A 25,795-nucleotide genomic window follows, 5' to 3' on the forward strand; every position below is an offset into this window, starting at 1 on the left:
AACCAATTGCACACGTGGTCTAGCAGTGTTGTCGGCAGCTCTTGGGAGTGGGAAGAGCTTGACCTGAATGGGGGGCAGCTTGCCATACACCAGAAACAGGTAAGGGGAGCTACACCTCACTCATTCATAACTGATCTGCCCCTTGCTGAGACAGCTCTGGAGACGGAAGGGAAGATGGAATTTGAAAGTTTTCTCTTAGCCAAGGTAAGGCATAATGCTGCATGTCTGTCAGTGAGTTAAGAGCCCCCAGTGTTTGGTGGCTTCTCTTGAACAAGGAGGGGTTTAACCTGCTCTAAGCAAGTCTAAATTCAGTTGTCGTTTGAATGCAAATGCAGAGTTACTGACGCATCTTGAGCCTGTAGTACTATACTGAATACACGAGCTGGGAGAACCAGTTGGTGTGAATGAAAAGGCACTCTACACAAACATCTACCAGAAGGGAGACCAGCAGTTTCCATTACCTTCACTGCTGCCTGGTGCACGTGACTTATCTTTTGGAACAAATAGGCTCTTTTGGCATTAGTCTATTGAGTATATATGGAGTTCTCAGAAGAAGGTGCTAGTCAATAGAGCTCAGCTCCATCAAGGCTCACTTGATTAGTAATGCAGTTCTAGGTGCTCAGGAAGGTGAGAAACATTGAGCATAGCCAAAAGTACCAGTCCTGGTGACATTGTGCAGGATAATGACAGTGCTTCAAAAATACAGAAAGTTCAAATTCCTTTCAGTACTGTCACCACGTGTCATCTTAGGTGAGGGCAGCTCTTCTGACTGATCCCTAAGTTAAAGTAATGCAAAGCTATCTTCAGAGTTCAGCACAGCAATGGTGGGTAAGAGCCATATTTTGACAGCTCTCCAGTCCACAGGACTTTCATTGAAGGGCTGCCGTAATTTCTGGCCACACATTTGTCTTTCATTTTGTTGAGACCCCGCATTGGGTCACAATATCTGTCCTCCTCCCTTCACTCCTTCAGGTATAGGTGACTATGTGGGACAAGGAACACCTACCAGGCTGGACCAGACACTTGTTTTTTGGGTGGCTTTTTTTTAAAAAAAGTATCATACTGGCTATTGTATGAATCATAACTAAAGAATGTAGTTTCCATATATTTGGCCTGAGTTCTGTGTAGTCATGCATACCCTTGTATTTATAGACTATCAACTTATTTAAGGCAATTAAGTTAGCTCTTGTAGTCTGCTCCAGTATTTGGCATAGATTGTGTTGCATAATTTAGTGAAGGTGACTTTAGCTAACATATAAAACTTCTAACTGGAATTATCAGAGTAAGCGTAATTTTTATCAGATTACTTATGTTTAAAATATGTTTAATTATAAAACTGACAGCATTTTAAAAAATGCATTAGTTTTACTGTTTAACTTTGGTATTTTCAGTTTAGGTGATGATTTGCATGTTTCACTTTTGAGTAACCATTTTCTACTTAGTACCTCAGATCTTCATTTCTAGCTGAAGTGATTGAGCACTGAGTGAGGCATGCAAGGTTGTTTTGTTCTGTTTGGGGTTTTGGTTTTTTTTAAGAACATATAATTTCACATCTCTTGCATTTTCTTTTAAATTTTATTGACATTCTAGTTTTTATTTTAAAGGGATTAAATACTCCATGTGCTAGAGAGGCAATTCTGACAAGGCAGTGTTGAGATACCTTTTTTAAGATTAGAAATTGTGCAAGAAGTAATCGCTTCCTGACTAGTGCAGTATTTCCAAAATGCCTGATCTGTGAGTCTCCATTTTTATATATCATCAGAGTTGCCTGGATGTAGTAGGGACCATTACTGAACTAGCCACATCTCTTTAAAACACTGGTTTAGAATAAACCCAAACCAATTTAGTATCCCGTAGACACTTTAAAGTCAGGAGCTGAATAACTAGAAAACATTGGTTCCAACAACGTGTTGCAGTTGAGGAAATCTCTGCAATTCAGTAGGCAGCAGCCCACAGTACTTAATGGATTCTTTGAAGAGTTAAATTGCATCCTTGAGCATGCACTAGAACACGGCTATTTAAAATGTTACAGAGCTGGGATGTCTTTCTAAAATTCTGTGATTACAGACGTGCTGTGCATTAGCATGGAAGTCTAATTGACAGGAGCAAACTACTCTGATAAAGCATAATTCAAATGGATTATTGGAGATCTCATGTTTTGTGATGTAACTTTTTCTCTCATTAAAACAAAAAATCTGGGTTTTCTTGCATGTGAAATTGCACTCCTGTGATAAAGTTTTGTACTAAGGGGGATCATTCTGTGAAAGCACTGCAGCAATTTTTAAAAGACATTTTAAAGAAACTCCCTCCATTTTTATATGCTTCATCAGATGAAGAAGAAAATAACCCTAAACAGGTCATGATATACAGTAGCAACAATTTGCTTTAATGACATATTTACTGTCCCTGTCATTTGCAATAGTCACTGCAGAATATTTTTTCTTAAATTGAACTTTGAGGTTTTTCCATTTTTGTACTGAATGATGTACATGACATTATTACATCGTGATTTTTGTTGCTGCAGCTTCATCTGTGTCCTGTTCAATGGGGAAATTGGAGTGTTAACACCAAAAATTCTCATTCAGATTCTAAATATTTATCGATAGCTACATATGAATTTACTTAATTGAGGACAAACACATCACCTTCACCCATTTCAGCTGTGTGGAAAATGAGAAATAAGCTAGGTTGGGAAATTCTTTTGGGCTCCTCTGATATGGTGGCACATGGTTGACATCCCACTTGATTTCCCACTGTATTATTATTTGCACATTATCTCATACATATCTTCAAATGGCTACATTTGAAAAAGACGTCAACAGACTGTTTCTTTTGTTTTCTCCCTGATATCTTCTGCATTACCTTTCTCATTTTGCTATCTCTGTATACATGTTTTGTTGTAAACCGGTCCGATACCCAGTCTCCTGCCAGCCTATTCTCTTTGGCTTTTGAGCATTATGAGCTACAGGCTAAGTCTTGAGGAAGAAGCTACTGAAAAAATACTGAGTATAAAAACATCTAAATTGTATAAAATCCATTACATGCTACTAACATCCTTAAAAACTGGAATGTATCGAGCTTTGCCTTGGAGTGGAAGGAGAACAGGTTGAGAGCTTGTGGGACAGCCCACACATTAGGGGACAGCCAAATATGGGTGACACTGTTGTGGGTGTTTGCTACAGGCCACCTGATCAAGAAGAGGAAGCTGATGAAGCCTTCTACAAACAGCTGGAAGTAGCCTTGCAATCGTAGGCCCTGGTCCTCATGGGGGACTTCAACCACCCTGATATTTGTTGGAAAAGCAACAAGGCGAGCCATGCATGATCCAGAAGGTTCCTGCAGAGCATCGAGGACAACTTTTTGATGCAAGTGGTGGAGGAGCCAACGAGGTGAGATGTGCTGCTTGACCTTATCTTAACAAACAAGGAAGGGCTGGTTGAAGATGTTAGAGTTGGGGGTAGCCTTGGCAGCAGTGACCATGAGATGGTTGAGTTTAGGATACTGTGAGGTAGAAGCAGGGCTATGAGTTGGGTTACAACCTTGGACTTCAAGAGCGCCAAGTTTGGCCTCTTCAAAGACCTGCTAGGAGGAATCCCATGGGCTAGGGCCCTGGAAGGCAGGGGGATCCAAGAGAGCTGGACAGTATTCAAGGACCACTTCCTCTGAGCTCAAGATTGGTGCATCCCCAGGAGGAAGAAGTCAAGTAGAAGAGCCATGAGACCTGCATGATGACCAAAGAGCTTCTAGAGAAACTCAAACGGAAGAAGGAGGTTCACAGTGTGTGGAAAAAGGGACTGGCCACTTGGGAGGAATATAGGAATGTTGTCAGGATTTGCAGAGATGCAACAAGGAAGGCCAAGGCCCACTTGGAATTAAATCTGGCAGTGCATGTCACAGATAACTAGAAGGGCTTCTTTAAATAAATCAGCAGTAAAGGGAAGACTGGGGATACAGTGGGTGCACTGCTGAACAAGGAAGAGCCCTGGCAACCCAGGATGAAGAGAAGGCAGAGTTGCTGAATGCCTTCTTTGCCTCGGTCTTTACTGCTAAGGCTGGCCCTCAGGCATCTCAGCCCCCAGAGGAGAGAGGACAAATTGGGACAAAGGAAGACTTACCATCAGTTGAGAAAGGTGATCTCTGACCCAGTCTAGGCAAACTGGATCCTCGCAAATCCATGGGCCCCGATGGGATGCACCCGTGAGCGCTGAGGGAGCTGGCGAATGTTCTTGCTGAGCCACTCTCCATCATCTTTGGAAGGTCGTGGAGGACAGGAGAGGTGCCCGAGGACTGGAGGAAAGCAAATGTCACTCCCATCTTCAAAAAAGGCAAGGAGGATCTGGGGAACTATAGGCCAGTCAGCCTCACCTCCATCCCCAGAAAGGTGATGGAGCAGTTCATCCTGGAGGTCATCTCCAGGCACGTACAGGACAAGAAGGTTATCAGAAATAGTCAACATGGATTCCCCAAGGGGACATCATGCTTGACCAACCTCACAGCCTTCTATGATGGTGTGACTGTCTGGGTTGACGAAGGGACATCAGTGGATGTTGTCTATCTCGACCTCAGTAAGGCATTTGACAATTCGACACTGTCTCGCATAACCTCCTCACAGACAAGCCAAGGAAGTGTGGGTGGGATGAGTGGACAGTGAGATGGATTGATAACTGGCTCAACAAGAGAGCTCAGAGGGTCATCATCAACAGGACAGAGTCTGGATGGAGGCCTGCACTAGTGGTGTTCCCCAGGGGTCTGTGCTGGGTCCAGTCCTGTTCAACACATTCATCAATGACCTGGACAAATGGATAGAGTGTAACCTCAGCAAATTCACAGATGATACCAACCTGGGAGGAGTGCCTGATACGCCGGAAGGCTGTGCTGCCATCCAATGAGACCTGGACAGGCTGGAGAGCTGGGCCAAGGGGAACCTCATGAAATTCAACAAGAGCAAGTGCACCTGGTCCTACACCTGGGAAGGATCAATCCCATGCACTGGTACGGGCTGGGGGCTGACCTACTGGAAAGCAGCTCTATTGAGAAGGACCTGGGAGTGCTGCTGGACAACAAGCTGACCATGAGCCAACAATGTGCCCTTGTGGCCAAGAAGGCCAACAGTATCCTGGGCTGCATTAAAAGGAGTGTGGCCAGCAGGTTGAGAGAGGTTATCCTCCCCCTCTACTCCGCCCTAGTGAGACCACATTTGGAGCACTGTGTCCAGTTTTGGGCCCCCAGTTTAAGAAGGATGTGGAACTGCTTGAGCAAGTCCAGCTGAGAGCTACAAAGATGAGCAGGGGACTGGAGCATCTCCCATATGAGGAAAGGCTGAGAGACTTTGGTTTGTTTAGCCTGGAGAAGAGAAGACTGAAGGGGGATTTCATAAATACCTATAAATATCTACAGGGTGGATGTCAGCACAACGGAAGTAGGCTCTTTTCATTAGTGCCCAATGACAGGACAAGGGGCAATGGGCACAAGTTGAAACACAGGAAGTTCCACCTCAACATGGGAAAAAACTTCTTTCCTGTGAGGGTGGCAGAGCAGTGGCACAGGCTGCCCAGGGAGGTTGTGAAGTCTCTTTCCCTGGAGGCATTAAAAACCCATCTGGATGTGGTCCTGTGCCCCCTGCTCTAGAGGTACCTGCTAAAGCAGGGGGGTTGGACAAGATGATCTCCAGAGGTCCCTTCCAGCCCCTACCATTCTGTGATTCTGTGAAAAAGATACAACATATTTATTTAATCTTGGTATGTATGTACAGCATAAAATACATGTTCATGTTCAAGTTACAGTTCATGCTGACAGTCAGACTTTAAAACATTTCTTAATCCTCTTTAGGACGTATTTTAAAAGAAAAGATTCATACAGATAAATATGTCCAGGGGAAAAAACATTATCTAATGCAGCAGTCTGTCACAATGTCTCTTGGACTAAACTAACATGTTTTTTATAAGGAAACAGATTTTCAGGAGACTAGTCAAAGGAGATACTCTACTGAATATCTTCCTTAATAATACCAGGAGCTGCTTTGAGAAGGAAGGATTTATTTCAGAATTGATGAGTAACAGAAGGTAGAGGAAAAAAAAAACACTGATGTCATTTAAAAAAAACAAACCAACAAACAAACAAAATAACCCCCAAAACATACAACAACTAAACACGGTCTAAACTCAGAAGGGTTGGGATTAAACACCTCATAGATGAGTGCAAAGGCGAGAGACAAAAAAAAATACAGTGTGTCTTAGTGTGTAGGCCAGAACATTTCATAGTGTATTCCAAGCTGCCTTCTTTCACAAAATGCAGGCCAAGATAAGACAATGGGCTTATCGCAACAAGACGCATGCATGTATGCTGAACCATGGTGAGGTGGTCTGGGCAAGCTCAGTTGCACCATATGGTCCTCAAAGGCCCAGGTAGTAGTGGCCCAGAAGTGACTTACAGGACGGTATCAGAGCTGTCTTTGCTATTGCAGCAGGATTTACCCTTTATTATAGGTTTTAATCTCCACTCAGTGTCAACTAAAAGCCATTCTGGACTCTGCAGAACTAAAAGGTAGTGTGGGTACAAATATAAGTATAAACCAGGCATGAACATGTTCACATTGGAAACGGATTTCTAAAGCAAGAGAACAGCAATGTTTTGGAGCCTCTGCTCAGCTCAGGGAGAGCAAACAGACTATATCCAAGAGAACCTCAGCTTGTCAGTGAAAAGAGGTATAAGTTGTGGTGAGCGTGCCAATTACCTGAGAGTGTTGGCATCAGGGAATGCTATAGTCCTAATTCACTTTCTCATCAGCACTGAGTTTCTGACCCAGATGAAATCACATCTTCATGTAGGTGTTTATATGTCAGGCATGTGTCCACTCAGCCAGTACCAATACATTAATCTCTGCAAGTTTATGTTTTTGGTCCTTCTATTTAGGCTGCCTCCTTGCTCCTTCCCACTCAAAACCCAAGTCTCATACCTAGTGCATGCTTCCTTGATAAATACTGCTCTAGTCCTTTGTCAGCTTTCTGTTATTCCAGATAAAACAACCATCCAACAATTTGGGAGCCAGTAATGCTTTAAGTCCCTCACACCCAGCGCTGCTAGTTCTCTTCTGCAGCTGGGGTTCCTCTAATGCTGCTGGTAAAACTGCCTGGTCAGATGGAGTGGTGGATGTCCTAGCGATCAGGTTAAAATCTTTAACCAGCGCTCCTGGGGTTTCTAGAAGCATCACCATCCACTTTGCAGTGGTATCATTCAAGGGACCTGACGCCTGTCACACATTTCCTACTTGTTCTGAGGTTAAATCAACTATTGATTGAATTTTCCTGTTGTTCATGCACATCCACATCAGTTTTGGGGACTACTTTGATAACAGCCAGAGCTATCTGAGCTGTGGAAAATGTAATCTGTTTCAACTTTTTGCAAAGCAGTATAGAGAGAGAACGGGTGTGCCTTCAGGGAATTCCAGTAGGGCCAAACCAAAAGGTCCCAGGGGCCAACATCTTTGACTAAACCCTGCAGTGAGAGGTGGAACCATACTTTGCTTTTCTGCAGTGCCCTTTTCAAAGTCTGAATCATCCTCTGGCGAGCCACATGGTCTGATCCACAAATCGCTTCTCTTTTAATGCTCCCTTCACAGCTGTCCAAACTTCTTTTGACTGCCAGTATGCTGTTCATCATGCTGTCTGGTCTTGTGTCCTAAGTGCTGAATGCAAGCTCTGCAGCAGAGGCAAACAAATCAGCTCACTCCCACCAGTCCTGTTCCCCTTGCTCAGCACTGTTTCCAGTCCTGTTCCTTCAGCAATTTCATATTTCAATTCCACATTTTCTAACTATAAAGCAGCAGTCATCATTCCAAGTTCTGCAATTCTTCATACAGCCTGTTACGCAGAAACTTGAGCACTGGCTTTAAATTTAGTGTTCTCTTGACAGACTATAAATGCCTTTCCTGCTTTTCTCACTGCAACCTCTCCCATGAAGATTTCCTGCTCCCATGAACTGAGTGCATCCTTTAAAGTTCCTCAGGATGGGAGAAGTCCTTTACAAGAAGGACACTGAGTTGCTGGAGTGTGTCCAAAGAAGGGCAATGAAGATGGTGAAGGGTCTAGAGCACAAGTCTTCTGAGGAACAGCTGCGGGAACTGGGGTTGTTTAGCCTGGAGAAGAGGAGGCTGAGGGGAGACCTTCTCACTCTCTACAACTACCTGAAGGGAGGTTGTAGCGAGGTGGGGGTTGGTCTCTTCTCCCAAGCAACAAGCAATAGGACAATAGGAAATGGCCTCAAGTTGTGTCAGGGGAGGTTTAGATTGGATATTAGGAAAAATTTCTTCACTGAAAGAGTGGTCAGGCATTGGAACAGGCTGCCCAGAGAGGTGGTGGAGTCACCATCCCTGGAGGTGTTCAAAAAATATGTAGGCGTGTCAGTTCAGGGCATAATTTAGGAGACACGGTGGGTGGTGTTGGGTTGATGGATGGACTAGATGATCCAAGAGGTCTTTTTCAACCTTAATAATTCTATCATTCTATATATGAGAGAAATTTACTTCCTGTGGGAATAAAACTCACTTTGATTTTCAGTAATTTGTGTTCATAAATCATGTATATATGAAATGGCACTTCAGGGCATGGTTTAGGAGAAATGGTAGCGTTGGGGTGACAGTTCAGCTTGATGATCCTAGAGGTCTTTTCCAACCTTAATGATTCTATGATTCTATAAGTTCATTCCCTTCTTCTCTCCCCTCTTTATATTGCTACCATTAATAGGCCACATAAAATCCAAGTTATAAACCTCTGATTTGAATAGTTACAACAGCACCAGACTGTACAATTGTTTTCAGCTTTTATTATTCCTCTTTTGGAATAACATGGTTCCTCTGCAGCCTGCATCCCCTGCCAGTCTGCACCTGTTGAGTCACTTTGCTAGCAACCTTCCACTACCTGCAAAAAAACCCTGCAAACAGATAACACACAATTCAGAAGTGCAAAGTAATAATTTAGTGATTAATATAGGTGGCTATGAACTAGACTAAGCATTAACATGCTTACCTCCCCTGCAAGACACCAGTCTTCACTGGCCAGCGTTTCCAACTGCCACTTTCTAACTCTTCGCTTTCCCTTCCACCATTTTATACCTTCTCACATCAGTGTTTTCTTCTGGACCTCATATCAACCACCCTACCTCCACCTCTGGTTCTTCCTTTTCTTGCCTGGCTCTGCTGTGCAGCCCCTGCTCAAGATGCAGTGACCCCCTGCGCATGCTGAACTGAGGCAATGGGGCTGGGCCCTACCACAGCTGGGCTGTGGAGCCCAAGCAGGTGAAACTGCTGAGGGAGGTGACTTGCTGGCAGGCAGTGGAGATCGCATTGATATGGTTGGCTGGAGGCCAGAAAGCAATGTAGTTTGCCAGGGTATAGACATGTTCAGTCAGCAGAGCCACCCTCTGGGCTCTCTTGACTGTTGTGATTAGGGGTTTAGTCCAGTTGCCCACATGGGTCCCTTGTGTCATTGAAGGTGCTTTAGGCACTCCACCTGGCCTTCAGCTACTGCTTCATTCAATAAGGTACCAGTATCCCATATTATACCTTTCTGCTCCATATGGATGTCTGGCATACCTTAGGATACCTCATATGGCATCGGATGCTTATCTGTATACAATTAAATCAAGCCCTAGATTTCCACTAACCATCTGAGAAACCCCTGGGTGTCCCAGGTATCTATGGGGGGCTGCCAGAGACAATTGATAACTCAATATATCTCGGTTAATGACACAGTGAGCTTTAATCATCCTTACACTGGTTGTAAAACACTTTTTAGGAGCTTTAAATTAAAAGCTTGCTCATAAATCCTTTATTTCCATTGCTGAGTCAGCAGGAGCTGTATGCAAGCAGCTGTAAACAAGCAGGTACACGCAAGTTCACATCAGAGTCATGAATAACGTTTTTTGAATGGATGGGGTGGAAAGACTGCTTGATGGCAGTCCAACAGACATAATCCTGACCCCTTTCCTTCTGGCTGCCATGTCATTGTGAAGACAGATGCTCCCTTCCCAGAAGGAATGTCACGGGAGTAAGTTGAAGTGAAGGGGCAGGGGGAGCAACTCACATAAGGAAAAAGTGACAGAAAGAAAGTCTGGGGCCTGAAGCGCTGAAGAAGGAGGATCATGAAAAACTGGCTGCATGAATCAAAGGCTACGCCTGGCATTTTCTCCCTAAACAGTGGCACAGGAGCAAAATTATTTTTAATTGGAGTAGTTCATGACTACTCTCCAACTATCTAACTCTCTGCAATTTGCATGGCAAAGAATATGCACCAGAGAAAATTTCTGCCATTATGTGTAGTTGCTAAAGATAGAGTAACTATATCACAGAAGTCCAGAGTCATGAACAGCTGTCACTTGGACAGCGTCTTCAGCTTTGACTTGCGCCTTTGCACGTTCCTTCTGAACCAGGAAACCATCTGAACTATTGCAAAGATGATGCCAGAGGGGTGTGAGTCAAGTGTCTGGCGTGACTCTTCCCATTCTTCAGGGAGAAAAAAAAAAGGTGAAAATACCTTTATTTTGACTTCACATAGTGTGGACTACTGCAAGATGTTCCACAAACTCTGCACTGATGATCCAGATCAGGCACTCGCTTGCCTGGGCAGTTACAGCAACCTGGTAACTTCTTGCCTTGTTCGCTTTCTTCCATTTCTGAAATAATGCTAATTAACAGTCAGCTGGCAAAGCCGCCCGTTTTGTGAGATGGTTTCTTTAGAACTGAGCTTGAAGAAAAGACAGTGATTGCTTTCTTGAGAAGCACTATACATCTGTGCGATTGCTACAGAGCATTGGTTACACAATGCTGTGCTTGTTTTTATCGGTGAGGAGGAGGTGCACTTGTTGAATCCAGATTTACTAGGTCTGAATTCACATAAAGGATTTTAAAAGCAGAGACTGTATTAGTCACCAATGAGCACAATTATGCCTTCTCTTCCAAGTGAGTCATATCTGTTCCCACTGATAATATAGGCATATTAATATTAGATTCCTTAATTCCATTAGAATTTAATTCTGCAGCCAACTATCTGTATTGAAAGGGTAGCATTATACAGGAAGAAAACCGCTCTACATTTTCTGAATTGGTGAAAGCAGGGTGTGAATGCTTTGTACAAAGAACTATTGTATTTTCATAAGCTTTTATGATCTCAAACCTTCTCTAGAGGAAATGATTTGTAGCTGAGTTCATGAGACAGCCTGCAAAGCATACAAAACCCACTCTGAACTGACTTTAGGTAATAACAACATATAGTACACACCGTTGAAATGTACCTTACCTCACTCAATTATATGACCTGCACAGAGAAATAAATGATAGTTCAGTATCACATTACCTAGCTTAATTCCCTGGGATCTGAAAGAATATAGACGGATGAATCAGACCTAAGTGCAAAAACTGAACCCCTGTGTCACAGAGGTGTCCTGCCTCCAAGAGAAAGGAGAGGTTTTGGGAGTAACTCCCTCCTCGGTGGCTCCTGCTGGAGGCCTCTTGGCGTCCATCCTCCCAACTCTGCATGCTGAACTCTGCGATTCCCATTCCTACCTGCTGAGCTCCCCTCTTGGCCCTTCAGCGACAGTTCAACAAGAGTCTTAACTGTTAAGAGGCTCTATTGACCGAAATGTTTGTCATTCTTTTAAACTGAGGAGAAATGCACAATATGTTTGTATCAGATACATAGAGCTGTACATACATATGAAAATACCTACCTACAAACTGTCTACAACATAGATAACTTAGCCTAATCCCCCTTTGCAGCTAATGGAGAAAACTATGAACTTCTAAAGCATGATTTGCTGGATCTACAGCTAACATGTATGCCAGGTAAGATGAACTGTGCTGTAAAAACTCCTGGTTTTCTCTGTTAGCTGTGCAGTAGTAAATCAACCCAGAAATGTATATCCATAGTCTGCAATTGTCCAGGGGAATTCTGCCCATCTGTTTACTCTGATTTGGCCTTTCTGTCACAGTAGAAATGGCTGCAATTTAAGATTTATGCATTTTATCAGACCTTATGGTTGTCAATAATTTTGTAATATTTTTTGCAACAGAGGGGCCTATATGCTTCTTTGCTCTGAAGCTAGGTAGCTGTACTAGAATCTCTGTTTTCATCCAAAAGAAAAAAAAATCAGTATACCACAACGGCAGAAAAGTATATAGAAACGTGCAAAACCAACTTATTGGAAACTAGAAATTTTTAAAAAACCCAAAACCTAGAAATTATTAAGGGGTTTTTTTTGGGTCAAATCAAAGCCTTATTTAAAAGTAAAACATTTACTAAAGCCAGACAGTTTTTAATATTTTGAATTGTCAAAACCAATTATTCTTGCTGTCCTGCAACCAACTTGAAGTTGTACAAAGGCTTTCTGCAAGGATTTAGCATGGTATTAAATAACGAAATCTTTGTTGCAGCACCATTCAGGCAAACTTTCAGTTTCTATATGCTTCAGCTGAGCATGTTTATTTTTTCACCAAGCTAGATCATATGACAGGATACACAAGCTACATGAAGTGCTGCCAGCACGTAGGATTTGACTGCAATTTTGCTACTATGTTTGGCATTTGGTTTTTAAAAAATGCAACTTCTAGCACAAAATGGCTTCTCCGTGCAGAAATCTAAACAAAAGACCGATGAAAACACAAATTGGAAGTGTATTTTTGCCCAGAAGCAGGAAGAGAAGGGAGGCTGCCACTCCAGACCGGCAACACTGACTACACAAGAGCTCTGCAGTGCCTGCTTGTCATCTGCCGCAAGCAGCTGCTGACTTGTGGGGCTGAGAATTAAGCCCCAGATTTCTACCCTTACACTGAATACTTCACAGGAATCAGCAGTTTCACCTGGCAACATTCATCTCCTGCAGCTCTGACCTTTAATAATATGCCTGAAAATTAAAGCAGTCTTGTACTGGTAGCTGTGCACAATTTCACGTGGCAATTACCCCAGCACCCAGCTGGGTCATGATGTAGCTTACTTAAATGGGGAAGATGTATACAACCTATCAGTGAATTTCTGTTACTTACAATTTAAGTCTGTTCAGCCTATTTTCAATAGTCTTCAGCTGTCATGTAGTTACAGTGACTGTGTATTTCTTTGTTTTTTTTTACCTAAAAGCCCAAGTTTCATGTTAACTGCAGGTGTTTCCTCCTTGAACTATATAAAATGGCATTGCTAGTGCTGCCAGGGTCAAAGGCCAGAGCCCAGAAGAGAAAGCTGAACTCCACATTACTCTTAACTAGTTTGCCATAGCTATCACTTCTTGATTCATGACATTATTCACATTATAATATCATGTTTGAATTACCTTTTGTCAAAGTAGATCCCAGAACTTTTCATGTGGAAGTCAATTTCCAAAGGCAAATGCTGCTCTCCTACTGTGGGGAAGGGCAAGATTTAGTCACAGGTGGTCCCAGAGCCCTTCTCCCACTGCACAGAAAGGTGGCTCTGGTAAACAAGGAAAGATGGGACACACCTGCTATGAATGAGCAAAATAGTTTGTAAACATGACACCCAGTACCTGCAGCTGACCATCTAGAGCAATCAGATCAGCCAATACTAACCAGAAATGCTGAGATGTGATGAAGAATTTTTGTCTGTAACCTATAGCCTGGGGTGCTTTTGGTGTAAGAGAGAAGTGCAAGGTCTGCTGGCACCATCCCTTCCCTTGTGCTGTGAACGTTATTCACTCTGTATGTTATTTGTAGAGGTTTGTCCTGTAAAAGGAAGATCACTTCACTCTTTGGAAAATTCAGCTACTTGTTAAGGTGAAGTCGCTTTACTTATTCATCGCTGTTACCAAAACATCACTATGCAACAGAACAGGAAAGGGAAGAATAACACCTTGTTTTGCAATTCTGAAAATATGAGGAGGTAAAAAAAATATACCTAGTCAACTGTTTTTGTTTACAATGGTTTTCTATTGCTGTTCCATCAAAGAAGAAAGGAGAACAAAGACATCAAAACATGAAAAAAAAAGTTCTATAAAGATGCTCAGGAAGAATATATAAGTAATATAGCCAAAATTAAGGACAATTCATGACTTAGAAACGAGAAAAGTTCAGTCATGTTTCTTATTTACAGCTTATAGTGAATTAAAGGGAAACTGAGACTGCTGAGAATATAACCACTTTATTTATTTCTGTAGCTATAAACTGTGAAAAGTGCTATTCCAAGCGTACTGTGGCTGTAACCAGGCAGCAATGAAGTTGTAGATTCCTCTGGCACTGTGGGACAGACAAAGTGATCTGCCCATCAAGACGTTTGGGATAATTCTTGCCTAAACTAGTAGTCCTTGGTGTATGACATCTTTTCAGTGTTCCATGATCCCAGAAACCAACAAACAAGGTATTATAAAGTCCTATAGTACAGTTAAGTCTTTTGGGTGGAGCATTGGTGGGTCTGTGAGGCCCTAATTCCCCCCATTTCCAAACCGCTCTACTCGAGCCGAGGCCTTGAGGCACCTTGCCCCATGACCTCCGCCGTTCAAGGCAGAGACAAGACGGCGCGGGGGCTGTTTTCACAATCGCAGCTACCACAGCAGAACCGCGGCCTGGCGATGGCGGCATCGTGCCCTGTCCCAGCTGCGCCTGGAGCCGTCGTTCTGCTCCGGGGCCCGAGGGTTGTCCACGGCTGCTGGAAACGGCTTCTGCCGCGCCGCACCGAGAAGGGTGGGCAGCCTGTGAATTCGTGCTTTGTGGAATACAACCATACGAACGTCTCCCGGCCACCGGGCCCCGCCTGCGCGGCCTGCTCGGCGCCTGGCCTGGGCGGGCCCTGCCGCGGGGCGGGGACGGGGCGGCAGGTGCCTCCCTCCGCGGTCACGGAGGGGCCGCCGCTGCCACGTCAGGGGAGTTTCCCGAGGCGCGGCGGGCTGGGCCCGGCCCGGCCCAGCCTTCCTTCTCCTCCGCCCCCGGCCCGCTGTCTGAGCCGCCGCGGAGGGAGGAAGCGAGCGAGAGGTGCCCGCTGCCATGGAGGCCCGGTACAACCTCAAGAGCCCGGGTAGGCGGCGCGGCGGCCCCGGCCGGGCGCAGGGAGGCGACCACCGACTTCGCTTGCAGGCCGCGGCCGGGCGGGGGATGCGGAGTCGGGCCGGGGGTGGCGGGGCCGTGCCTTGCCGGCTGCCCAGGCCGCCGCCTTTGGGGGCGGCCGCGATTCGCGGAGGGCCGGGGGGCCGGTGGTGCAGGGGCCGGCGGTGGCGGGGCCGGCAACCGCCTCCCAGGCGCGGCGGGACAGGTGCAGCGGCCGGGCCGAGGCCGCGGTGGGGAGGAGGGACGGGAGCCCCGGTTGGGCGGCTGCAGCGCCCGCGGGGTGGGTGGGCGCCGGGGAGGTTGCGGTGCTCGGGCGGAGCTGGTGGCCTTAAAACTCCCTCTGAGCTGTAATGTGGCTCAAAACACCTTGGCTATTTGGTGTGTCCGTGCGCCCACGCTTTTTTGCTAGTCCGTGGAAGCGTACCTTTGAACTTTTTGTAGCATGGCTGAGCCCCGTTCCCCTGGGTAGCACCTCCTTTCCAAGCAGGTGTGTGTGATAGGACAGGCTGCCATCCATAGCTCATTCTGTGTGGCCTAAGTCTGTTTTACAGAAGTGTTACTGTATGTGCTGTATTTACACACGTGTGTGTTTGTTCTTGAGATTCCATGTTAAAATTCATGCCTTGTAACTCCTAGACTTTCTTTTGAATCCTTGAAGTGAGAGGGATGCCTCAAGAGATGTGGGAGATGTCTTGAGGAACAGCGCTGGAAGGGCAGGTTTCCCTTCCTCCAAAGGGAAACTGAGGACAGGTGGGGTACCCCCGCGGGGCTGTGCTGCAGCAGCCGCCTCTCGCCAGGTGTGCTGGGCTTCGACTCCTGGCAGCTGCACAGCTCATAAGGGCTAGCTGGGTTTGTGTGTCGGTCGCTGTCCTGCCCCTGCTTTCCCCTAATCTGGTTTTGGGAAGTAGGTATTACTAGCATCATATTATTATGATAAATAGTGGCTTTATTCTTAAGTTGTGCTGTCCTATTACCAGCATGGGAGGGGGGAAGAAGCTTAACACTATGATGACTTGTACATTACAAACATAAATGGCAGGTTTATTTACAAAACAAGCCTCATGTGGATGACCTATCTATTGCTAAATTATGTCCCTCACCCTCACACCAAGTTGCATATCTGAAAGATAAGAAGGATCACAAAGCAGATGATGTACTTGTAATAGTTAAAATACGAGGAAGACTCTTTTTTTAGGGAGATGTGTTGGGTACATTGCGTATTTGAATGTGCAAGGCCACAAAAACACCGTCACTAGTTATGGTTAGCCACATCATTGGAATTAGTGGTGGTATGCTGTACGGTGTGCTCATGGGATCTGGGTGGAGAGGGCAAATATTTGTGGTTTAATTTAGAAATGTTCTTCCCCTCTGTTGTTACTAGGCCTTCTTGTTTTCAAGAGAATTATCTTTACTGGAATTGATTTTCAGCACCCGTGTGGTTCTGTAGCGAAATGAACCTTACTTGGCAAAGTTGATATTGCTTCCTGAAATTAATATAACATTAACATGCTAGAGAGCACGTTTATTTCTTTCCATATGGATGCTGAATATCTGCAAATGATTGAAATCACTACTTTTCAGTAGTCACTTAGGATGTGTGAAATCTTTCATTTAAAAAGATGGGCAAAATGTATTAGATAAATAAGAAAAAAGATTTAAAAGAAATATTGTTTCTTTATCAGTGGTTGTTTATTGTAGTTATGTATAGCCATTGCATTTAGTTTGGTGCTTTTCTTACTAACCAGGTAGATAAACATATGCAATTATTTAATATTTTGTCGTATGTTTTATGAATTTCTATCTTGTTATGGTTACATGTGCAGTTTAATGATGGTATCTTATGCTTGCCGTTCAGCTGAAGGCTTAAGATGGAAATGTAGAGTGCTCTAATAGTAAGGTGGTTTTAATTAATGTAAATGCACTGAAATACATAAAAAACAAATCCACCATGTTTCCTGTTTCAAATGGTTGTGTCATCTGTGGACTGAAGAGATTATTCTGGTAACTGAGCCCTCCAAGGCTTTAGAATGAGTAGCTGTCCTCGTGCCTTTGTGCCTGTTATTGGTCTGACTTGAATAGTGGAAGAACCCAGCTGCTAACTTTTAGGTCCTAGTTGGCTTTAGGGATTTGGAATGTGCTATCTTGAGACAGAGTGAAGAAAAAAATAATTTTGTACCTGCACGAGAGGCTTCTCATGTTGAAATCTGCTTTTGGACTTGAGCAAACTCCAGTTGCAGATGGTGACTTCCGTATGCTCGGTAGTTTTAAAGAGAGCAAATACTACTTACAGTTTTAGTACAGGTTATTCTAATGATTATAGTAGGCTTATCCAAAGTATCTTAGAGGAAAACGCATCTTAAATAGAAGTTTGTTAAAATAAACTTGTGCTTTTATTGATCTTCCTTTTGAGCCAAATTGTGCTGTAGAGCTATGACGGGAGCTGAAGTTCTTCTGTGGTTATACACGGCTACATGGACCTGTTTTCTGTGAGTAGGTGGGTTAGACCAGATCGATGAATGAGGAACAGTTAGGCTCTCTAATGCCTTTCTCTTTTGTGTGCTTTCATATAGACCATGTAAAGAGCAATATTGCTACACAGCTTTGTCAGGCAGCTAATTGCTGCTAGTCAGTATATTCCTCTTCTTTCTTATCCCAGTTTCTCCAGCTCATGTTAGTTCATCCCAACATGTCTAAAAGACAGTAACTCTCCACAGTTTGAAACAAATCGTTCCCCTGCATGTTGTGTCTTTGTCGATGAGAGGCAGTGCAGCTGGTGCTCTGGCAGCTTTTGGTTTACCATAGGTACACGTCATAGCTGCTGCAGGTCTGGCCTTGGTGAGGGTGGTGTGCTAAGCTGCTGCCTGTCACTTCTGTGTGCTGCTGTGAACTCCTGTCAGGTTTTTGTTTTTGTTTGTTTGGATTTTTTTATTTCTTCCCCAAAAGACCATTAATTTTGCAAGGGAAGAAATTTCACACTCCACACTCCAAGCTTCTTTATATTGCCTCAATAAGGCAAACCCTTTTAAGCTGTTGCTTCATATTTTTATGTCTATTTTTGGCACTTGTAAAAGGGCAAGCTATTTTCTGTCTTAGGATTTCAAAATGGATTAGTCAATGTATATCAGCCTGCTACCATATGGCTGATAAACCTTTCCCATCAATATTAAAGCTCAGCTGACTAAAGCACAGACTTCATCCTCTTCATGCTTCAGGAACATCCCTATTTTCTGAAATTTATAAGACAGCTACTTGGAATAATCTCGTTACTTCCCCCCCGCCCCCCCCCCCCCCAAGAGCTGTGACCCGTAGCCTGCTGCATGATCAGACGCCAAATCTTACAGTCGCCGTTTTTGTAGTGACAGTCTCTGTCTTTCATGTAGGATGTTACTAGTCTTCTGAGCGGGTATTAGCATAGACATACTTGAAGAATGATGAACTTACGAGCTGTTCATAATTATGTATCTGAGACCCTGAAGATGTAAAGCAGCTGGCCTGCCTCTTGGCAAATGGTATTTCCATTTGTTGTTGTAGCAGAAGTCGAAGCAGCCATCAAACTGAATTTTAAAATAAAAGCCATTTTTGGAACCTGTGGCTGCCAAGACAGTTGTTAGAGTTCTGCAATTGCACATTTCAGTTTTGAAAGAACAATTTTTTTGTCTTGTTACACGAGATCAGCATAAAATGGGAACTTGACTAGCGGAGAACATCACAGGAACAGTACATGATGAGTCACTTCATTGTCTCCATTTGCCTTTATTTAGACAGGGAAGTGTAATTTCTGTAATAAGGAGAAATAGTGTTCCGCAGATTATGATGTTTAGAATAATGTTGAAACTATAGTAGATTTTGGTAGAGGTGACTTTAAAATGGTGATGCTGTTCACCTGAGACTGGAGTCTCAACTCTTATTCAAGTATGCCTGTTTTACATGCTTCTGTTGCGGAGTTGTCAGAGCAAAGACTTGTTTAGTCCACTGTCCCATCGTTGACAGACACAGTAGGGAGTGCTTTGGAAAAGAGCTTTAAAGAAACAGAATATGTAGTATGTTCTCCTGATCAGTGGTTTAAGGGCTTGCCCAACTGGAATTTTCATGTCTTCCAGGGATTTTATTTTGGATGGGTATGACCAGGATATGTGGGTTTTGATTTTTTGGGTTGTGGTGGTTTTTTGTTTGTGGTTTGCTCTGGAGGTTGTTTTTGTATTGTCTCTCTTCTTTTTTGTGAAGAAGGATCAGGTATCTCAGTCCTAATGAAGCTTTAATTTTGTCTTGATTCAAAATTACGTGACTATAAACTGCTATACAAATTTTTATGAAAATATAGTAGCAGTTTTGTGAAATGATATACAAAAATATATACAGGAACTCAAACCTATTTAAAGGACAAATGTGAACTCAGAGGAGTTAAAGGTGGGTATAAATGAGTCAACACAAGGAAAGAAGAGGAGAGGAGCATTAGTAATGTGGAGCTCACTTGAAGTCTGGTAAAGTGGGTTTATTTCTAGAGTACATACCATCTGACACTCATTCTGCAGAAGGATTGTAATTTATATTTCAGGGTAATTTTGTCTCAAGCCCCTTTTTACCCCCTTTTAATGTTTGTAATTCACTAACGATCACATGTTGTTCACAGGTTCTAAGCTGTCCAGGAAAATCACATCCACAGTGGAGCAGGTGACAGGCAGTTACCTAGTGACACTGTGCAGGTCGTTGTGAACCTGTTAGAGTCTCTGTATGTTTAGATTTAATAAACCATTCTCTCAAGTGTACAATAGAACTTAAAAAAAATACCATTCTCCATATCAAAGAGCTGTAGTATAAGTATTTCATAACTCCCCAGCCTCCTATGACTCTTTGCTTTAAATATGTTTTCTCGCATTCTTTAGTGACGTCAAAGCTCATCAAGTGTTGTTGTCTTACAAGAAATACTATGTCCTTTCCACATAATCCCAACTTCTTTTTTTCCATTTGCATGATACAGTCTTTGTGCAGTTGAAATACTGACTGCCTGCGATTCACTGTTCTTTTTCCCCTTATGTGAAATTTAAACTTACCTTTAGCAAAGGGGATTTTCTTTTGAATGCAAAAATGGGCAGTTTGGGTGAATGAGTTCCCCGGTGCTTTGGGCTGCTGCGGGGACTGGTGGGTGGTGGTGGTTCAGCAGGTGACACTGTGCTCCGAGTTCTGAAGTTGCTTGGTGGTTACACCAGCTATGGGTCACGCACTCTTGGCTCAGTGGTCAGATATTGAGTAGAGGGGGAAAAAACAAAGCCAGCTGGATTTTAAAAGACCTTTCCAAAACGTCATCCATGATGTACGTATCATCTAACTGAAGGGCCTTGATGCTTGTCTCATATTGATTGTGCATTTTCAATTTTTTACTTTTCTAATATTATCATCCAGTATTCTTCCTAATTGTACTTACAGCATCATTAATAGATAAACATGTAACAAAGATGACTTGTATTTTACTAATAGCTTAAGTGGGCTGAGTAGTTATAAAACCCTTCATCCCAGAGAAACTTCCTAAGAGTTTTACTAATTCCTTAGAAAACCTGGATTTGATAAGTAAATTGCATCCCTCCTTTATGCTGTCTTGGTCAGCAGAGCTATGGGAAAAAAATACTACTTTTTATGTATTTCTACTGAGTAGATCTTAAAATCTTATTTAAAATAAAGAAAAAAAAAACCAATAGCAGCCATTTAAAAAAAAAAAGAAAAAGTAGAAAGCATTTGCTGAGGCAGTAAAAGCTATCAGGCAGTTTTATTCCTTTTTTTCCCAGATCAGATAAGTCAGCTTGAAAGGTTAGGAGATCTCTAGCTTTATGCCAGCTGTTTCAGGTTCCTTTGTTATGTCCTTTCTTTTTCAAAGAGGAGAACTGAAAATTGGTAGAATGAAAGAGTTGCTATCCATTTGAGGAAGATACTGTCACACACAGTGCATATCACGTAAATATGGATCTGTTTCTCTGACGGTCCTGCAGTCATCTTTGTGCACAAAATGCTCTCTCTTTGTGTGATGGAGTGCTAGGGGCTGAGCCGTGCTGAACTGAGACCTCACCCTCCCCGTGCTTCCTGCCTTGGGTTTCATTACAGTGTCACCCACCTCACCTCTACCACTTGCCTTGCCCGGATCTGTTTCTGCTGTTGAGCTCTTGCACCTGAGTACCATTGCCTTTTGTAGACAAGTTGTGGCAGATCTTTAGGAAGCTTGTAATGGTGTTGGGTTTTTTGGTTTTTGGAGGGACTTGGAACTTCTATCAGATTTTCTGAACTTCCAGTTCAGAAGACTGATCCCTTACATTTTTTGTATACAGGAGGGTTTCTCAGGCCATGAGGCACAGACTAGTCTAGCTGGGTGTGATAGCAGCAGTACTTGAATGTGACTTCAAGATACAGCCAATGGAAGCAGTTGAATTGAACAGAAATTTCAGGATAGCTTAATAGATATGGAGTAGGATTTGACCAGGACACAGTTTTTGACAGAAATTAGTCTACAAATCCTACATGCATGTATTACACAAATTTTGCTCATTAGTTGTGCTGTTCCACTGCTGCTCAATCCTAAAGCAGGCTGGTGGCTTTAAATTTGATTCTCCGATTTTTAACAGGCACGTTTTGCTTTTCAGAAAAAATTTGGTAAGTTTGGCGTAATACAAGAGTCAGATTGTCAGGCAGAGCCTCTGGCCCTTAGCACCCACCCTTTCCTTTCCTCCCCAGCGCAGTGGAGAGCTGCTGTGCTTCCTGCCAGGGTGGGAGCTCTCCTTTGCTCTCCAGAGCTAGCCCAGAAACTTAATTTCCTCAGTATTTAATTTCAATGAACATTATGATAAATTGTTGCCAAGTGTACCTGTGAAAGCATGGTTATTTTTCATGCTGACAATCATGCCACGCTGAAAAAATACCTTGATTATTTTGTTTCTGAAACCTGTCTTCGACAAATTAAATGTCTTGAATTGAATTTATTTTTGGCTGAATTAGTGATACTTTTTGACTTTATTGACAGTTTGCAATTCTTTATTTTGAATGGGCCCAAACAGTTCTCATTTTTCAGAATTGCCATTGCCAAATGTTTACTCAGATGACTCAGTGTGATTAAGTGGGTTGAAATACCATATTTTGCATCAAAACTTTTTAATGATGCTTGGATAAGACTGTCATGTACATGTTGCAGGCAGACTTTGTGAATTACATTTGTTTCTTCCATTGCGGTTTTCAGTAGCCAAAGGAGGGACTGTGTTCATGAGTGCTGCAGCCATGCTTAAAGAAGAAACGATTTAATGCTTGCTTCGCTGGATTGCACGTTCTCACAATGAACCTTCATCGGTCCAGGCTGTTCTTTGCACCCTGTCAGGTGGTGTTTTTCAGCAATGTGGAAATAGAACCACAGAATGGTTTGGGTTGGGAGGGACCTTCAAAGATCATCTAGTTCCAACCCCCGTGCCATGGGCAGGGACACCTTCCACTAGACTGGGTTGCTCAAAGCAACTCGGCTTTGAACACTACTAGGGATGGGGGCATCCACAGCTTCTCTGGGCCGCCTATTCCAGTGCCTCACCACCCTCATCGTAAATAATTTCTTCCTTATGTCAAGTCTAAACCTGCCTTCTTTCAGGTTAAAACCATTGCCCCTTGCCCTGTCACTATAGGCCATGGTAAAAAGTCTCCATCTTTCTTATAAGCCCTTTGTAAGTATTGAAAGGCCACAGTAAGGTGTCACCAGAGCCCTCTCCTCTCCAGGCTCAACAACCCCAGCTCTCTCAGCCTTTCTTCATATACAGGTGCTTCTTAAGCTATCCTAGTTGCTTAATATTGAAAACTTCTTGTAAGCATATACAAAAGGTAAATTATATATTTTACTGTATTTCATGCTCCAAGAGCAGAATGCAAAAATATGTTAAAAACCCCATGCTTTAAACTGCTTCCATTTTAAATTCTACTTAAAGAGAGCCCCCCTGCCTGTTGTCCCGACCTGGGTGCTGTCTCAGTTACTTCTCAGTGCAAACCCTTGGTGTCTGTGTTTCTGCTTGCCAGCTGCTGGTGCTTGGCACCCAGGGGAGAGCCTTGGAGCTGAAGTGGAAAAACGCTGTTCCTTTTGGGACAAATTCAAAGTGGCAAAGATTCTGTACTTGGTTTTAGGCTGGTAGGCTGGGTACAAACCTTTCTCTGAGTGTTGGTGGACTTTTGTAGAGTGATCTTTAAATCTTCTTTTTTTGCTCTAATAGTTAGCTTTCCCTCCTTTGACATGGGTAACTGCATGTGACACTGATAGAGAATAAATATGGTCCCCCTATATCTTGGTCCTTCATCTGGGAAATCTCAGTAACAGAGTTGTCTGCCTTGTCCGTGACTATTCTGTCTTTGTTAGGCTTCATTATATACCTTCTCAGTTTTCTCATGATTACCATTTTGCTTTTTGTGGTGTTCGCTCCTGAATTAGCTCACTCTGGTGTGTGCCACTCTTCTGGAGGCAAGTGTCCAGGCTAGTTGGCTCTAAAGCAGTGCTGGGTCTGAAGTGTCTTCTGGTCCTGGCTGGTTTTCTTATTATTCCTTGCTAATGAACCTGTAAACCTTAATGCAGATGAGAGACACACTGTTTTTCAGCATAGCCTGGCCGCTGCTGCCTGTGACTTGACCTTGTGGGCTCTGCATGGTGTTTAATTGACACCTTTCCCTGGCAACAGCAGAATTGGAACAACTGGCAGCAGCAAATTTCCGCATAGCCTGTTTTCTTTCTGGGTTGTAAGAAGTGAAACTCTCAAACTTTGAGCTGTTGTTTAGACCTGTCAAGTGCGAAGGAGGAAAAAAACCTTTTCACAGTACATGGAAATAAAAATTCCACTGTGGGAAGGTTAGTTTCCCTCACAGCATCATGAAAGTGAGTAAAGCTCTGGAGTCCAAGCGTGCTACGCAGCCTGCAGTCAGCTGATGACACCTGGCTTTGTAAATAAGGGACCTACAGTTCATTTTCACCACATCTTTATGCTTACACTGTAAGGGAATTTGGGCAGTGTTTCTCTTTCTTTGTAGGTAGATAATTACATGACTGGGAGGGACATCTATGGTTTGAAGGGAATGTGGAGGATGGATTAAGAGATCCTGTTCCTGTGTAGTTGCTTAAAGAGGGATCTGCTATTTGCACTTCTTCCAATAAGTAGGAGGGAGTGAGACCTTTCTACCTAACTTTGTTCATGAGGCAACATCCTTGAACTTCTTGTCTGTAGTTCATCTGTTTAGTCTGCTCTTCAGTTTGGCTGAGTTCTTCATTGGGCATTAATGTATGAATCACACGAGGGCACCTGATAGGACAAGTGATGTAGCAGAACTTTACTAAAGGGGAAAGAAAAAAGATATAGAAAATACAGACGATGCAGGTGGTTCTGAAGTGTTAGACTGGAGAGGGTAACTAATGACTATCCTGAATTTAGGATATAAAAATACTTGTGTGTCCACATTCAGTAGTAGGTTCAAATTACAAAGGCCCTAGGTAAATTTTTCTGGCTGGGCATGTGTGTTTTCAAATCCAGTATAAAACCTTACCTCCTTGTACTATGAGTGAGTTGGTTTCTCTCAAATCTTATTGTGACCTCCTTTGGAATAATTAAGGGACTAGTCATGTAATAGTCACGGGAGGTATCATGATAAGTATTTTCAGCAGCTGTTTAAAGATGCACAGGATGTCCTTTATGATAAAATACTGAGGTTATTAGCCTTGGACATCTTGTATTTAAAGTCTGAAACTCTCTTAATGACACCTATGTTTTTCCTCATGTCTTTGGTGCAATTAATATGTAAAACTACTTTAGTCTTAGTGTTCAGTGTTGAGAAACACTGTTACCATGCAACATATTTTTCGTAACGTTGTGCTTGTATAACTGATTTAAGATTTATTCAGTGTGAATAATTTATACTGTGTCTTGGATTATTAACTCCAGTGAAGAAGCTGGGATGTGCTGAAAAAGATCAGTTAGCTGAAAGGAGCTCTTCAAGAAATGTTTATGGGGTTTTTTTGTATGCAGTGCATATCATTTTTTTCCTTTATTTTCATGCCTTACACTTTCTCTTTTTCAGCTGTCAAACGTTTGATGAAAGAGGCCGCAGAACTGAAGGATCCTACAGATCATTATCACGCACAGCCTTTGGAGGTTTGTTTATCTAATGTTTGCAAGAGCTTGTAATTAGGCTGTGTTATTAATACTCTTAAATCCTCTGTATGCTTAAGTATTTAAAATGTACATATTTAGATACTAGCAGACCTTTTAAATGGAATCACTTCTTTTTGTCCTATGATAGAAATCAACAGCAGAATTCCACTTTAATGGTGTTAGTGAAAGTACATAATATCGTTTTTACATGGCACGTGAGTTATTTTATTGCACAGGTATAATATGATTATTCCCCCTCCTCCTTCCTGAGACTACATAAATGCATTACGTTTAAGTTTTTTTACACCCAAACCTGACATCTGGCTTAGCTGCTGAGTTGCTCAACAAAGCGCTTAAGCATAGGTGATCTGTGAGGATTCACTGTTTTGTGTAAAAAAAAAAAAAAAAAACAAAAAAACAAAACAAAAAAAAAACACAAAAAAAAAACAAAAAAACCCCAAACAACCCCAAACAACAACAACAAAAAAAAACCTGTGAAAAATGTAAATGGGTGCAATTCTGGATGCATTGTAATAAGAGAGAATGCTTAAATTCCACTTAAATAGTAGCTTCCTGAAGTCGTCTTAACACCCAGTTAAGTTTTTGGGCTGAGAGG

General features: G+C 42.9%; 1 protein-coding gene across 3 annotated transcripts in view; it reads left to right on the plus strand.

Moving 5' to 3' along the window:
* Window positions 1-14,815: 14,815 nt before the first annotated feature.
* Window positions 14,816-25,795, plus strand: part of UBE2J1 (ubiquitin conjugating enzyme E2 J1) — a 29,493-nt gene continuing 18,513 nt past the window's right edge. The window contains exons 1-3 of one of the 3 annotated variants that reach the window (XM_064447641.1): window positions 14,816-15,008; window positions 15,674-15,787; window positions 25,106-25,179. In XM_064447641.1, the coding sequence (XP_064303711.1) occupies window positions 25,120-25,179 (60 nt within the window). In that variant the 5' untranslated portion in view covers window positions 14,816-15,008; window positions 15,674-15,787; window positions 25,106-25,119. Of the gene's footprint in view, window positions 15,009-15,673; window positions 15,788-22,260; window positions 22,389-25,105; window positions 25,180-25,795 lie in introns of those variants that run through there. The other 2 variants (XM_064447640.1, XM_064447642.1) reach the window with 2 other exon arrangements.

Source organism: Phalacrocorax carbo, chromosome 3 (assembly GCF_963921805.1).
Source record: "Phalacrocorax carbo chromosome 3, bPhaCar2.1, whole genome shotgun sequence".
Classification (NCBI taxonomy): domain Eukaryota; kingdom Metazoa; phylum Chordata; class Aves; order Suliformes; family Phalacrocoracidae; genus Phalacrocorax; species Phalacrocorax carbo.